This window comes from Etheostoma cragini, chromosome 20, assembly GCF_013103735.1.
Source record: "Etheostoma cragini isolate CJK2018 chromosome 20, CSU_Ecrag_1.0, whole genome shotgun sequence".
NCBI lineage: Eukaryota > Metazoa > Chordata > Actinopteri > Perciformes > Percidae > Etheostoma > Etheostoma cragini.
In genome coordinates, this window is record NC_048426.1 from 11,403,353 (window position 1) to 11,416,215 (window position 12,863).

Consider the following 12,863-nt stretch of genomic DNA (forward strand, 5'->3'; position numbering starts at 1 on the left):
TTTCAGGAAATGCTGATTAATGTTGTTGTCTTATGACACTTACTTCCCTTTATTCATGTCTACCCGGGTGTTGCACGGGAAAATCAATCAGCTACTTTTGGTCAAAAGCACTCTGCACTCATGATTACTATGCTTACAAAAACATGTTCCAGATTTGGCTGTAATGATAGCTAACCACAAATTTTGTCAAAATTGAGACAAGATCTGAATCTGATTTTTTTATTTTTTATTTTGGAAGAAGGAATTTGCAAATATTCTTAATTTAAACAAACTATCAAAAGCATTTCTGGCCATCAACTAATCTTTCTCTTCTTTTGTTTTGTTTTTTGTTTCCATTTCTCAAAGCATTTCCTGAAGGATAGATAGATCGATAGATCAATAGATAGACAGATAGATAGATACTTTCTTCCTCCTGTGGAAAATTGTAGGCGTCCAGTAGCTTAGATAACCATAACACAACTAACACATACACACATATATCTCACAGACATGAAAATAACTCACATAGATTTAAAGAGTTAAAGGCGCTAAGGTAGACTGCGTGCAATGGTGGTAGTGCAAAAGAGAACAGTGTAGGGATTGATCAATGCAAAAGCTTATTAAAAAAATAACTTGTTAACTAAATGACTATGACTATGAAAAGACAAGACTGTAAGCCTGAAAGAATTAGAAATGTCATCCTTTGTAGGGCCATATACCTTACCACACATTCACGTGTTAAAAACTCTACATAATGTATGTTGATTTTGTCACAACTGGTCATTGTGGAGTCCAGTCAGTTTTGGAAAAACCATCATTCATTTTGTTGCTGGCTTTTAGCAGGGTTAGAAATACACCAACAGAGGGCAGCATTTACAAAGGCTTGCTCATGCAGTTTGTCTGCTTAGTAAATACACTCAGCTCCCCATACATTTCACTGTCTGTCCATGTAAGAGATGAAGTAACAGTGGTTGTTCTGCTGCTATATCTGTATCAATCAGGTCATGTCACTGTAATAGTCCATATTGACTACCTTTTATTTAACACTGAGTTCCCCTACTAACAACCTGTCACAGTATGATGGTTAAAACGGCTATTGTTAATGCTATCTTGGGTTTAGTGACCTCTAGGTAATATAATGTGACAATAACTGTGGGTGCATACTAACTATGGAGTAGATCCTGGAAGATCCGGTGTGAAAAAGGAAACCCTCAGGCCCAGTGACAATACTAGTGTGAAAAGGCAGCAAGATGCTTGGCATGGGAAACTGAGAGGAACGCTATCCCCGGTAAACTCTTCTAATTTCATTACTCTACATGTATCCTCAGCTTAGAGCCAATAATATAGTTGGCTGCTCTCTAGTGGAGGTCACACATAACAGCCGTTAAATTGTGACAGTGGCCCAGACTGGCATACCTTAGCACACAATCTGATTATCAGATCAATAACAAGGCAACATTTGGTGCATAGCTGGGATGGCCGGCTTCTTCTCTGATTACACATTGCTGGCATTCACCACTCGTTCCCACTTTATAGGTGACAAACTGTGAATGCGAGCCGGAATTTAAATGGAAGGCTTTTTAAATAAGACGAGTCGCATAGCACAATCTTGATCACATCTGGCTGTACTACTGTCTCTAGGATTCACACAGCTACTAGAGTATCAACACACACTATATATCAGTGTGTAGAATCAGAAACCTATCTAAATGCCTCCACCAAGCCTCCATTGTCTACCCAGGATGTTCTGGCCAATACTAAGACACATCTGTCCAGCTACTCTGACAACGTCCTTTTAAATTAGTAGAATCTCCAATACTATTACTTATGTCATGCAAGGTAAATATTTAGAAGATGTGGCACTTTACCATGAAAATATTTATTGACATCACAATTTTCTTAAACAACAAAATGAGAAATGACACACACACACACAAATAGAAATCCCCAATTCAAAACATCTAAGAATGACACAGAGAAATAAAGAACTAAAATGGAACACCATCTTGAAATTGAAAGTTTTTTATTTAAATCTGTTCAGAGCAAACAAATTCTTGTTGAACTGAACTATTTATCAATACGTTTTTTTTTTTTAAATAAATTGCCTTCATTCTCCACAAAATATTCCTTCATGGATATACAAGACAAAGTCTACCAAAAGCACAAGGTATGGTCATCTCTATCGCCTCTATCTTTAGAAAACACAATCAACTGAATCACAATCATTTTAGAACACTGGCCTAACCAAACAGTTTACAAATACACGTAAACACCAATAAATAGAAACACTTTATTTTCAGAGACCAAAATCATATAACAACAACCAAAAGAAAGTGTCATGATGAGTCACAAAGCATAAACAGCCATACTTGCTGCTCCTGTTAATCACTGCATGTTGCATTTGTCAAATGCAGATAAGTGGATGATGACAACCACTGTACCAACAAAGAGCATGAGACAGAGATAACCAGGGACGTTGGAGGGAATCCCTGCTTGCCACTATTCCTCCCACTGTCCCTCCATCCATCCCTCTATCTCTCTGTCCTCTGCAAAAGTCTGTTGTGATCCTGTCTTTCCCAGTCCAAACAGGTCACTGTGGCTCACACCTTGCCAAGGTCTGTGCAGCACCAACAGCGTCAGGAGAGAGAGTGGAACAGAGATGAGAGAGAGAGCAATAGCACAGATTATGGACAGTGACACTCTGTCTCTTTGTCCCTCTCTCTGCTTTATCTCCATGGTGCACACATGTCAACCTGGAGCAAGGATGTATACTGGCAGGGGAGGCCAGGAGCAGAGAGAAGGGGGTGGATAGATGGGGATGCAGTGTGTAGGGGGGGATAAAGGGACACGCTGCTTCAATAGCGGAGCAGGTCCAGGGACTAATTGGATCTGGTAATGGCTGGTCAATGTGACTGAAGGGCTCGTTAGAACCAGTATAGCTCCTTGCCTTTCTTGTGTTGCTGGAGGCCTGAGAAAAAAGGACAAGGAAACAATGAGTAGGACAATGGCGAACAACAGAACACAGGTTGTCATGGAGCCTACTTTTGCCAAACATCCCATTTTAGAGGGGAAAAAAGAGAGCTTCTGTGATGATTATAAAGCAAGTGTGTGTAAGAGTGTCTGTGGCAGGGCCTAGTGTATTCAACATCACAAATGTATGCATATGTGCATGCTTGAAAGGTGATGCAGACACACACACAATAAAATTAAATCAATACTCAATACCTGGGCTAAAAATCATTTAGCAATTAATGGCACAAGAAAGCCAAATAAATACAGTGCAGAATTTCAATCGAGCTCTCAGTATGTTCAGTTAAACACAAAAAAAGATTTGTTTCTCATATTTTTGTAGCCACAAATAATCTGAACTTGCCATTTGTATTTGTCTAAACTGATGTCTGATTTTCACATCTGGTCTGATTTAGATACATTTTATAAACTGTAAATAAAGGAAGACCTTGTCCAGACAGTATTTGCGAAAGCCTGACACAGTTGAGTGGTTACCTGTATCCATGTTAAGTGCCAGCGCCTGGCTGACATCTCCAGGTGGAAGCAGACCGGGCCAGGAAGCAGTCGGCTCCAGCTTGCTCACTTCATAGTGGCTTGGCAAGCTCAGGTGGTGAGGTGGCCTCACTGTGGGCATAAGCAAGGGCCCGTAGTGGGGCTCCAAAGCTGACGGTGAATACAGTTCATGAAGAGGCCGTGGGTGGCCGTAGGCTTGGGCCTGGGCATATCCCCAGCTTTCTGGTGGGTGAGGGTGGGAGTGAGGATGAGCGTGTGGGTGAGGATGAGCATGTGGGTGCGCTAGGCCCGGGTGCAAGGCTGATGTGTATGGGTCCATGGAATAGGAAGGTGTTCCAGTCTCACAGTGGGAGCGGTTCTGAGGCGAGGAGTAGTTACTGTCCCAAAAGGATGGGGGGAAGCTTCGTCGACTGCCAGGTGAAGGGGTATCTAATGAGACAGGGAGGCAGTGAGAGGAAAGGAGGAGAAACAACCATCAAATTTAGGCCGAGTCACGAACCGTTGCACGGTGTAGTGAATCACTTGACTTATGAAGACAAATGGAAAAGGCTGGAGCTTTGCAGGAGGAGCAACCCTTGCTAAAACGTAGATGTCACTCACATGACTGCTACACCCTCTGGCCCAGATATCTTCCCCATTGGATCATACTGTCGCACAGCCCTAGCCCCAACAAGACACAGAAATAAACACAACCCCGTTCTAGCAGACAGAAGGAGAAAAAGAGAGAAAGGTAGAAAGAGAGACATCCCTATATCCTAGAATTCTATATAAGGTAGACACTCTGACCTGGAGCAAGCCCAAGGCTCACAGAGCCTTAAATCACTCGCTGTGTTGACATTTTTCATTCTCACGTCAGCTGAGTACTTCTGAAAGTCTCACAACACACACTCACACATACACACAATCAGACAGGCAACTCTTGCCCTGTGCTGGCACCCGCCGCCCCTCTCTCCTGTCTCCTGCACCCCCACCTGTTGTTTTCTCTGCTCCCCCCTCTCCTTGCCCTTGACAGAATGTCAGCAAGCCAATATATGTTTTTAGCAGTATACTTTATATAAATATACCTCTGAAAAAAGACACCATGTGGCACCCTGAGAGGTAGTGTTTCCCTCTGCCCCTGTTGCACAGACCACAGCATGTATAAATCTGACTGTCGGGCAACTGACTGAGCAACCATTGTGGGGCAAGAGCTGAACCGAAGCCGCGGAGATGTTTGAAGGGGATACGCTGGCGAGGTTGTGCGCTTACGGCCATGTATAAACATAGCATCTGTTGTGAGGCAGGAAGCGTGTGTTAATGCCAAAATGAAGACCTCAGAATGAACTAGGAAAGAGACTAACAGTGAGGCTCTAGGCCCTATATGGATATTCAAGGGACATCCACAGATTTCACTATGATTACGTTTATCCTTTGCATTTTGTTGCTAGTTATAAAAATGATTGAATGCAATTATTGTCAATAACAGAATGCATGCTTTAGCTTGCTCTTGTTTAAAATATTTGCCCTAACTAAAGCCAAAGACAGCTCCTGACCTTCATGACCTCTGAACCTCACTTCCCGACCTCCTCAGGGACAACAGTCCCAGCAAGCAGCTTTTTAGTCCCGTTACCTAATCACATCACCTGTCTGTGCTTTACACAACTGTCAACTCACCCTGTGTGGCCATAAAAGCAAGCACAAGACACCAAAAAGACAACTGTGGCACAGGTGCTCACATAAATAAATTAGAAATTATGAAACAACAGGGATGTAGTGGAGGGCAAAACCAAACTCATTTTTTAAGCTGCATGGCGTAAGTCTTTATGAAATTAATTTGACATAAAAGTGAGTCTGCTTAAAATGGTGCAATCACATTCAAATTGGGTCTCTAATTAATATCATGAAAACAATTGATCAATTGTTTTGATTTATTTATATTCATTCATTGGGCAAAGTATTTACTGGAATCCGTGTTTGTGTTTTCCATGGAGAATAAGCCAACCCAACTCATTGTTTTGATTCCAAGATCACTCCATGTTTGCATTACTCATGAAAGTACAGGTGTGCGCTTTTATTTGTTTTATACAAATTGTCATTACATTGTGGTATACCTGTGCCCTGTTGGTCTAGAACCCGCCGTTTGCCCTCTCCATCCATGTAGGAGCTGAGGGCCCTGGAGAAGTGCTCATCCACCACACTGCTGATGTCTCCTTGGTAGTAGGTAAAGAGGACACAGCGAGAAGAGAGATACTCTGCCTCAGGGGCCTCTTGCTTCTCCTTGGGGCACTCCTCTGGCCTTAATGTCGCAGGCGTGTAGGAGGAAGAGGAAGAGTTGGATGAAGAAGAAGAGGAAGTTGATCCTCCAGTGCCTGGGCCCCCAGACATCCCCTCTGGACCCCTGGGAGTGTCCATAAAATCCCGGCAGAGAGAAGAAGTGCTGCTCAGACCAGTGGGAGCCTGCCGGGGGAGGGGGAGAGAGGGTTAGACAGGTGTTGCAGGCGGACAGTCCTGGAGCTGTCTATGAGACATATTGACATAATGTTTTTCTTTGTGTGTGGCAGCGATGGCAAGTGTGTGCGTGCGCGAGCGAGCAAGTGACCATAAGTGCGTCGAGATATGAGTTTTGTGGGTGCACAAAGACTTCTGTGTTTGGTAAGACACAAACAGCACTAATAATCTGTATATTCGTAACTGACTATTTTAATAAAATGACTACTTCACCAACATAGAAAACACTTTTTAACGATCCATCAGGTTACTTGATTTTACGCACAAGCTGCATTAATTAGCAGTTCTTCCTCACCTCAATGAGCAACCCATCTCCCCGCTAACACTGAAACAACACTGAACATAAAATAATTGGTATAAGAACATTTAAATATTTGCTCACTTCCTACCTGTACGCTATTGATAAAAGCTGTAACAGTCGGTGCGTACGGTGCGTAATGTCCATAGGCTGGGAACATAACATCCAAACAGCTCATGGTAAATGAGCGGAGTCTTCACTGCTCTGTGGGAACCGACCTTGCTGAGAGAGAAAGTGGCAACATTCCGTTATTTTGCCGAAGAGAAACGGGCTCGGTGATCGCTGATCAGTGTGAAAAAAGCCTTTGACCGACTCAACATAATCATCCCAGAAGAAGCGCACCTCTACGCTCACTGTGTGTGCCACGACAGCTGCGGCAGCAAAATGTGGTGAGGTTTATGGAGCAAGCATGAGGGTGTCCTGTCCTGTCCTGTCCTGTACATCTCTGGGTCAACCCCTCCCACCTTTGCCAGCACTCCAACATGACCTCCACCAACACTTCCATGACACGACTAAAGAGATTGTTTCCTTTCATATTAAGAATCAGTTGTCTAAAAGATGTAATCATTGAAAGCCTATGCTAGGTATTAAAAGTATACCTATAAACCATGTAAAAGTCTGGGATTGCAACATTTCCATTCAAACATAAAACAGGCAAAAGTGTTTTCTAGAAGAGCGGGACACAACCTGTAACTAATTATGGCTCCCCAACTTCTTAATCCTGTTAAAATAAAGGTTAAAAATATCATCCAGTTACACAAATAGATTGAATGAAGTCATTATTTATAACCAGCCACACAACAATGAGCACATGATACATGTGGTTAAGTGACATTTTATGTATTTCCATGTACTGTGGATACTTAAACACTTTGTGTTCAGTCCAAGCTGAAAGTGTATCTGTGGTCTTAAAACAGCCATCGGTTGCCAAGTAAACCTTCAAGTCATCTGAAGTATTTAGTGTGTTCCCAGAATGACACATAGGTGTCAACTATAGGTTGCATACACTGGCCATACCAACATAGAGGAGAAAGGGACTCCGCACAAATCTATGACAAATTATCACCTATCAGTAGTGCAAACAAAAAGATATTTTCACACACACACACAAACATACCCGATGACAATCACAACTAGACCCAGGAGCCAAGAATTCATCACGCATCCATGTACAAAATGACAAAAAATACATCTTCAAAACATTAAACTTGATAAACAACAAGTTAGATACGTTAACCAGAAAATGTAGTCTATTACTCTTGTTTTAAGGGTTTACAGGTGTCTGATGTTTGGGCATGCCAGTCTTTTTGACGAGCACTTCAGAATGCCTGGTAGAATAGTGTGGAAAATTTGCAGAATTCCATGGACGAGTGTCAGATGAGTTGGAATGTCTCTGATGTATGCCAGTGGACGAGCTCCTTTGGAAGTTACATCGTCCCTCCGCTGCGTTCTCTAGATGGAGAACATGACCAACATCTCGTTATGCATACATCACACATAGTTTGAATAACTAGTGGAAGGTTATTGGCATGCTAATCAATTGAACATGCTCTTAAATAGCAGGGGATGAAGTTGCCGTGCAACAGTGTAGTTCTCACTTTTACCTTGTCTTGCATTACTGTTTTGATTCCATGATTTTACAGCATAGCACTGCAATATAATATTGTAAATTGGCCAGTATTAAATTGCATATAGCGTCAGAAGAGTTTCAGCAGAGTGTGTACGTTTCTAAAACAAATTCATGAATAGATTAAAATCAGAAATTTACTTTTCAAACAGCTTCAGTGGTAACATTATTGGGGCACTAATCCTACTTCAGCCCATTACCCTCACAGCATGATTTGCAATATAATACTAGAGCCATGTACATGCAGGGTAATGCAGGAGAGCATTCGAGTCAGGGAGGAAGAGTGATGCAATGCTTGAAAGCTCAGTGTTGCACCAGCGTGATCAACAGCTGCAGCTGACGGAAGGGAAGGAAGGCCACTATTAGTATAAATGGCCATGACTAAATTTCTCTCTGTGTCTCTGTCTCTCTTTCTGTCTCTGCCTCTCCCTCCTACTTGACTTCCATAGTGAGACAAACACCTTTTCTCTATTTAATCACCTTCTGTTCCCCCGGAACAGCCACCCCCTACTGTCAATTGTGTGTGTGTGTGTGAGAGACGGATGGTGCGTGTGCACATACATGCCGCAACAGTTGTCATCAACTGACCAAACTAGGAAAAGAACTAGAGAAACAACCAGCTTGCAGAAACGTGGCAGAAATCCCAAAGTCCATAACAAAGTCAGTCCATTTTTGTTTGTCAATGATACTGGACTGTGCGTGCTAAAATCTTTGCATGTAAAGAACAGTTTGTGCAAGTGTCTACAGTTGCTGTGTGTGTGTGTGTGTCTACATTTACGTGTATACGCTGAAAATAAACACATGTTACATCACTCCTTGTGACCCTGCAGCACATCTATGCCCCGCCTCTCTTGAAAGAGGTCTGACCAAGCAACGTCTCTCATTGGCCTAGATGTTGCAGGGCCTGTTGAGGTAGTAATGGCAACCTGGTTTTATTTAGACCACTATTCACATTGCAACACCACCATTAATAGCATATACTCTATGCTACAAATACCTTGTGTACATTAAAGAAAAAAGTGTGCGCATGCACTCTTATCAACCGATTAACATTACCATTAAAGTAAAATTGTCATAATGTAAAAAAACAAAACAATTGAAGAATCATGTATGCAAGACCAAATCAGAACAATGTGATCAGCTTATGGTAGTGGTCTGTAAAATGCGGCTTGTTGAGAACCTGATATGTGGTTGAGAAACCACATATGCTACCTCCTGAAACAACAAGGCCTTTATTAAGGTCCCGGTCTAGCTTGGTCCCAAGAGGCTCGGACTTCAGGATTCCACTGTTGTTTTAATGCCTCAATGCATATGTGTGAATATGTCCAAGACAGAGATGTACAGCTGCCCTGTTGTCCAGTTCCACACAAACTCATCTCAGCTGTTCAATATCATCAGTGAATGTCATAGGAAACACATACACACACACACAAAGGGCCACATAAAGAAAGGTCTGGTTTATATATCCTTCTACACAAATGTTGGTAATAAATCTTCTGTCATAGAATGTGCAAGTGTGCAGCTATTTTCTTACTAAAACAACTCCTCCGTTGTGTCCAGACAGACCACCAGGATACCAAAGCTTCGAGTCTAGAAGTCAGTTAAATATGAAATTTAAGGATCATATGTGTTTTAGTCAGTTCATAAGAAATCGTGTACACTTTACAGTATCAAAAAACATTTTTTTCATTATACCTATGCCAAAGGCAGCATTCACACCAAATCAGGCGTTGCGGCATTTTGCGCAGGGTGGGGTTGTCTCTTAAAACTTAATTGGCCCATTTGTGTCTCCATTGGGTTCAGCATGGTGCTAGCATTTAGCCACGCTGCGAGTATGATCAAACAGATACAAAAAAAAACCATTTACTTTCAATAACTAACCAGGATGTGAAGCATATCATTACGGTGGGTTTTAAACAGGTGCACGAGCCGAATTGAGTGACTACACATGAAACATGACATAACACGCCATTGGGTTTTGTCTGATCGCCTGTTTTAACTTTTCACCTCAGGGCTGCTGCATTTCTTCTGGCTGCCCCCGCTGTCTCTACCGCTGCAACCTAAACTTGCTACTCATATGCAAATTAAAGGGTGGACCAACTTTTTCCCTGTAACACCGGATTTGGTGTGAATGCAGTATAAGTTTTTACGTTTATTAATGCATTTTCCTACCTTCTAGGCAGTCATCAGTTTCAGTTCATTGCAGCACCATTTGAAAACCAACTTGCAGTGACATGAAACCTGATATGGATCACAGAAGAAATTGCGTTGGTTTAATAGTACCAATGTACAGTATCTATATTTTATTGTGAAGAAGATATCTGGGATTTCGGATACTGAACACATTTTGATTGATTGATCTTTCCCTGGTCTTAAGTGTTACATTACGGTTCAGTTAATCCAGAATTTCTCTTTTCTCAAATATTTCTTAAAATATATTACAAAATACCTTAAATCATCCCCAATCAACATTGTCAAATCATATCAGTTTTCGGGAGTAGTATTCTGATGTTTGACTGTGTCATTGCTACTATCGCCCAGCCATAATTGATTGTTTTATGATGTCCATATTGATTTATTTGCATTTAATTCCAATGCTTTTCTTAGAGAAATGTCAAGTACATGCAAGTTGATTTTCATGTCAAACTGAACTGAACAGTACTGTAGAGGATAGTGAAAACACTTTCATGAATCTAGAGGTCAGAAGTATTACTGTGGTTTGTAATGCAAAAAACTGCTTTGGTTTGCTATTAACGTGCTCTGTTGGTTATAATCCCTGCATGGTAGCATTAGGGGATGCAAGTTGTTGGAGAAAATGTGTAAATAACAGAGCTTCAGCAAATTAACCAACCTCAAATGTCATTAACAAGAGAAAGCAGTTGGCACACTTTGATTCCTACACACATGCAAACGTAGTGAGATAGCTTTTACACATGTGAATACACTGAATGTTGACTGTTTATTTAAGGCTAACCCGCTGAAACGGACAGAATGTGAATTAACAGCATCTTCGGAGAGGCTGACAAGTGCTACATTCCTAACATCCTATTACAGAGAGTACCCTGCTGCCACGCTGCCACTGGGTCACAGGAGGTATGCACAATCACAAATTCACACACTTGCATAAAAACACACACAGATACAAAGCCAAAGGAACATGTACAAATGCATGAAAGATGCACACAGACACCCTAATCTGAGCAGTGGGATTGTCACCTCCCTGCCAGACATTCCTGCTACAGTGTGCCAGAGATGGCTGGAGTTAGAAGGGCACTATGGTCGGAGGTTGGACGAGAGGGCCGAATCACAAATTTGGCATGTCACATGGTCAAACAGAAAAGATTTAAGACTGATCAGGTTCCACATCGGCAGCATGGTGTTGTGGCTTCAGAATGGCAGGTATGGGAGTGAGATCAGACTCTAGCTTTAGACTGCACACCCTTTCTGGCAACTGCAGCCAGTTTAACTGGCTGAAGGTGTCAGTGTTATTGGGGTCTGCCATAGGAAAAGGTGGTCTCTCATTGTCTGGTCTTGTATCTTCCTGGCTGTATAGATTTACATACCTCTGAACATGCAGATGTGGCCAAATACAGTTGGTGTGAGCACATGCAGAGAAATACATGCAGAAAACTGATACGGATTGGAGTGAAAGCAAAAAGACTAAAAGCAGTGTAGTTTAACCAATGGAGAAACATGAAAGTGTTGGGGTTAGGGGTTATGGTTAGTAATACAGCCCATCTTTTCTTTCTCTGATTTTATTTCTTTCTCTACAGTCAGGAGCTATGATTTACTTACCGGTGACATCATGGAGACCACAGCTATTTTTATTGGCTGGTAAATGGCCAGCTCTTCTCCATGTTGTACCACCTGTCCAATCCGCACCAGTCAACAAGCCTCTGGGGAAAAAAAAGTCAAGCACCCAAAAATGATTGAGAGTTGAAAGGTGGAATATGATACATGCATGCCATGCTACTGCATGTTTCACAAGTCAAATGACTTGCTACTGGTTTGCTATCCCTATTTGCTTACGTTAGTCACACTTATACACACAGCTGTCCAGTGTAATATGTTTTTCTGTTTTACTCAACATATATTATTTTGAGTTATGCATGTGCATGTAAACTAGCCCTCTGTTTTAGAGGCCTTGGGATCTGCACACCGTTCTGCACCCATTCTCCTCTGCAGGCATTTTGTGTGTGTGTGTGTGTGTGTGTGTGTGTGTGTGTGTGTGTGTTTGTGTGTGTGTGTGAGAGAGAAAGAGACTCCAAGGGTGAGGGTGTTCCTGGCCATGTGTTCTGAAGTGCAATTTAGTCACATGCCATCCGACCAACCCTTGGCCCTGAAAAATGATAAGTACAGTGAGTACAAGGGGGGGGGGGGGGTCTTCACACATAACCCCACTACTTAATGTGAACCTTTAGCAGGTCAGGGGAGCTATAATATTAAAGGTAAAGAATGACTGTAGACAATAACACATATATTAGATGACAGTGTTGATTAAAGAAGACATTAAAATATATGTAAATGTCAAGTGTTTTGTAGATAAATTGTTTTTTTTATTTAAGCAAAAGTGCATAACATTGGTCCAGATGACAATATTCATAAAAGTAAACTACACTTACTGGAAGGCAGAGTGCACAGGCACAGTGCATTTCTCCACAATCCCTCCCTGCTACAAAATGTTTTGACACCAAAACAAAGACCCGAAATATAGGAAAGAGGTAGACACAACAAAAACACAACAGCAAGAACGATGTAGCTCACAAACAAGACACACAGATACAGACACAGAAAAACGCACAAACAAACGAGGCATTGACAAGGAGATCGGCATAAGACGAAAGGGACCAAACACACGCACAGATAGCAAGCAAGAAGGCCATCATACAAGTCTACAGCATGGATTCCAAGGATTCAGCAAAGCTGAGCCAAGTTTCCAAAGTCTTTCCT

At 41.9% G+C, this 12,863-nt stretch overlaps 1 protein-coding gene across 3 annotated transcripts; it reads right to left on the reverse strand.

Moving 5' to 3' along the window:
• Positions 1-2,190: 2,190 nt before the first annotated feature.
• vgll2b (vestigial-like family member 2b) lies at positions 2,191-11,794 on the reverse strand. 3 transcript variants are annotated; one of them, XM_034859032.1, is made up of 4 exons: positions 11,709-11,794; positions 5,592-5,937; positions 3,484-3,930; positions 2,191-2,947 (listed from the first exon to the last, which is right to left on the reverse strand). In XM_034859032.1, exons 1-4 carry the CDS (start codon positions 11,718-11,720, stop codon positions 2,904-2,906), a joined length of 849 nt encoding a protein of 282 aa, XP_034714923.1. In that variant the 5' UTR covers positions 11,721-11,794; the 3' UTR covers positions 2,191-2,903. The 3 variants fall into 3 exon arrangements, with proteins under 3 accessions (XP_034714923.1, XP_034714924.1, XP_034714922.1); XM_034859033.1 differs by lacking the exon at positions 11,709-11,794 and adding an exon at positions 6,505-6,724; XM_034859031.1 differs by lacking the exon at positions 11,709-11,794 and adding an exon at positions 6,378-6,723.
• Positions 11,795-12,863: the final 1,069 nt, after the last annotated feature.